Genomic DNA, 3,768 nt, shown 5'->3' on the forward strand with positions numbered 1-3,768 from the left:
TATAGATTTTGTATACATATAATTTATATTTTATTGACCAAATTAATGGTCAAACTTTGTCTTAAACTGCGTGCGCGCCTGTTAAACCGATACGGTGGGAGTATAAATAAGACATATGTATTTTAAGACAAACTTTGAACACTAGGCACCTATCTTTCTTGTTCTACTTTTGAGAGCCATGTAATGATGTACCTTGAGCCTTAATTTCAATATATCTAACTTTGTTCAAAAAAAAAAGACAAACTTTGAACAAAAGAATGAAGCAACAATATATCCATTATGTAGTATATAATTAATATTATTGGATTCATATTAAAAAAAATTGATGATGCTAATTTTATAACAATAAATCTTTGTACATTTAAACTATATTTTTTGTTAAAGCAAAATTTGAAAAAGATACGCGCCTTGAACAAGGAAGTAGTATAATGTATACACGTAGGGTATAGGATGCTCCCAAGTGTGAATAAAAAAAGAAGCAAGCTCCAGACATCACATGCCATGCTGTCACATATACTTTGCTTTGCTCCATTCCACCAGGACCCTTAGAGCATCTCCAGTCGCGTCCCCCAAAGCGTCCCCCAAAGGGATTTGGGACACGCCGGACAAAAAAAGCGTTCCAGCCGCGTCCCCCAAAGCCCTTTTTTGTCCGGCGCGCCCCCATTCGGTGTCCGGCGCCCCGAGCCCGTCCCCGTCCCACAGGGGACGCACCGGGGACGCCGGACACAACGAAAAGCGAGGCGAGGAGGCGCGGGGCCGACGCGTCAGCGGCACAATAAATTTTTAACCTAACCGTCGCCTACCTCGCGACGAAAGTTATTGGCGGTGCGGTTCCCGCAGCGACGCAGCGACGGTGCAGTTCCCGCAGCGACGCAGCGACGGTGCAGTTCCCGCAGAGACGCAGCGACGCGTCCTGTCGCGCCTAGCTCTGCGTGCCGGCGTTAATGAGCGCCACCGCTCCTCCGCCTCCCTCCGGCCTATAAAAAGGGGCGCCTCTCATCGTCCCTGTCACACACAAACCCTAGCGCCTCTCTCCCAAACCCTAGCCGCCACCATCTCTCAACAAGACTCGACGCTATGTCTGGTAGAGGCGGACCTCGCGGCCGCGGCCGTGGTCGTGGTCGTGGTCGTGGCCGCGGCATAGCTGAACGCTCGCCGTCGCCTTCCACGCCGCCGCCTTCATCATCGTCGGAGATGGACGTGGAGCCGGACGTCCTGTTCGAGTTCGTCCACGTCCTCAAGGGCGACCCGCGCGGCATCCAGAGGCTGCCGGACTCCTTCGCCGAGTACGTCGGCAGCGTACGCCCGCGCACGATGCATCTGCGGGAGCATTCGTGCGGCTACTGCCGGTGGATCGTCAAGGCGATCTACGACGCGCGCGGCAAGATGTACCTCAACATCGGCTGGGAGAAGTTCGCGCGCCACCACAGCCTCCAAGCCGGCTTCATCCTCGTGTTCTCCTACTTCGGCAACAGGGACATGAAAGTCAAGGTCTTCGACGAGGCGCGCCTCCGGGACTACCACGTCGACGGGGACTCCCACGACGACGGCACCGACGAGGAGGACGACCGAATGAGTGTTGTTTCTTCGCAGCGAATACGTGCACGGAGGTTCTGCTGTTCGCTTCATCGGTAGAACCAACAAGGGCACCATCCTCCCGCCGGATTTTCCGGTTTAGGTGATTTGGGTGTGCCCTCGAGTGTTCTTTCTTAGCAGCGAACACAGGAAACCTTCGATGCACGGCCTAGTTAGGTTTAGTTTCTTTGCAAAATTTTATATTTGTGTCCACGACGGTTCAAACTATGTATTAGTTTGTGGAAAACCACGTTCCCAATTATGTTTTCGTGTAAACCACGTTCCAAATTATGTATTAGTTTGTGGAAATTGAAATAAAAAGCCAAAAAAAAAGTAATTTAACTGTTTGGGGGAGGCGTTTGGGGGACGCGGCTGGGGAGCGACGTCCCCCAAACGCGGCACGAACAAAACACGTCCCCCAAACGCTCAAACCGGCGCGGTTTGGGGACGCGACTGGAGATGCTCTTACCCAGAGCTCAAATCCTCAGGCCTCAGGTCAATGGCAAGAAACTCCTCATTATAAACACCACCATCTCCTCCAAGATCTGAATCAAGAAAAATCCCCGGAGGCAACAATGTGCGGCTGCGACGACGATTGCTGCGGCTGCATCTCTTACAGGACCCGGGAGAACATCAAGTACGGCTGCATCTGCTTCGGCATCGTAGCCGCCATCGTCCTCTTCGCCGTCCTCCTGGCCGCCTACGCCTTCCTCCGCCACATCACCATCATCGTCGAGGACGCCTCGCTTACCAGGTTTGCACTTCTGACCTCCCCGACGACGGCGCTCGCCTACAACCTCTCGCTTACGCTGAGCGTCCGCAACCCGAATTGGGCGATGACCATGAAGAACACTGAGCCGTTTGAAGCTGCTTACAAGTTCGACGGCCAGCAGTTCGACCGCGTGCTGCTCGCCGACAAGGGCTTCAAGCACTCCCCCGGGAAGACCATCCTGTACCGCCTCGCCACGAGCTCGGAGAGCGACTACGTGTCGCTGGGCAACGCCGGCGTGGCGGAGTACAAGAAGGAGAACCAGACGGGGGTGTTCGAGCTTCAGGTGGCGCTGACCCGCAAGGTAAGCTACACGGCGCGCTACACCAAATGCAAGATCGAGGCCACCTGCCCGCTCAAGCTCCGGATCGAGCAGCCCGGCGCGACCACGGTGGTGTTCGAGAAGGTGAAATGCAAGCTTGCAAAGGCAGAGAAGAACTGCTAGCTAGAACTGAATTGATTTCTTGTACTGTTTCCGTTGCCTGCTGGTTTGTAATTATTTCAAGTGTGTGTGTGTGTGTGTGGAATTCTCCCCATTCTTTGATGCAAGATGCGGTAACTTTTGATGCTATCTTGCTATTCCAAAAAATAGATGTGTGATGCTATGCTATCTTGTCATCAGCATCCATCCCCAAATACTCGCGTAGACTATAGAAGTGCACGCGAGATGTGCAAACATTCGCAAAACCAGGGGAAAAAAAGTTCATAACCATATATATATAGCAACTCTGGCGGACATACAGTGATTTAGATAAAGACATCTCCAGTGACTCGATGCAAACGGATATCGGTGTTCGTTTGCGGCCCAAACATGGGTCACGAATGCGTCACCGCGAACATAGCGTGGTCAGCCCCCTTCCCTCTAGCGCCCGCTTGGCAGCGCCCATCCCTGAGGGCTTTTCTCCACCCGTTAATGGTGTTGCCTCGTCTTCCGCGCTCCACTGCTGGTGTTGGCGGCTCTGGACTTCCGCTCGGGGCATTGAATGCAAGACATAGCATCCACCATTTTAAGGGAGCATTCCGCTTTCACTCCTCGCCACACCATTGCTATAGCCAATGACCAGCTCTTGTGAGCACGCCGGCACAATTGGAAAAGGATGGACCTTTCGCAAGACCAATCATGACCACGAGGCCATCTCGTCTCGCGGTGGCAAGAAGAAGGAACGTGAATGCTGCTACGTCCCGGTGGACCACGCACGGCGGCTCTTCGAAGAGAGTTGCTTGGTACCCTGGCCAGATGTCAATCTACCGGTGGGTTGGCTCCTCAACTCGCGGCGGGTGTTGGTGCCTCCAGTGCCACGCGAGGGATGCGAGTGGCACGACGAGACACGCAACTGCTTCATCCTCCCGCCAAATCCGTGGGACGATCTGGCCTTCGTCATCGACTCCTACAACTGGAAATCCTTCAGGCCGTGGGAGTTTGG

At 53.5% G+C, this 3,768-nt stretch overlaps 1 protein-coding gene across 1 annotated transcript; it reads left to right on the plus strand.

The window, feature by feature from the left end:
- Positions 1-2,029: 2,029 nt before the first annotated feature.
- On the plus strand, positions 2,030-2,949 carry LOC127307755 (NDR1/HIN1-like protein 10). Its single transcript, XM_051338514.2, has one exon. It carries the CDS (start codon positions 2,151-2,153, stop codon positions 2,787-2,789), a length of 639 nt encoding a protein of 212 aa, XP_051194474.1. The 5' UTR covers positions 2,030-2,150; the 3' UTR covers positions 2,790-2,949.
- Positions 2,950-3,768: the final 819 nt, after the last annotated feature.

Source organism: Lolium perenne, chromosome 6 (genome assembly GCF_019359855.2).
Source record: "Lolium perenne isolate Kyuss_39 chromosome 6, Kyuss_2.0, whole genome shotgun sequence".
NCBI lineage: Eukaryota > Viridiplantae > Streptophyta > Magnoliopsida > Poales > Poaceae > Lolium > Lolium perenne.

What these genes read in the sequence shown, in the direction of transcription:
- LOC127307755 (XM_051338514.2), top strand. Translation starts at nt 2,151, where the DNA reads ATGTGCGGCTGCGACGACGATTGCTGCGGCTGCATCTCTTACAGGACC.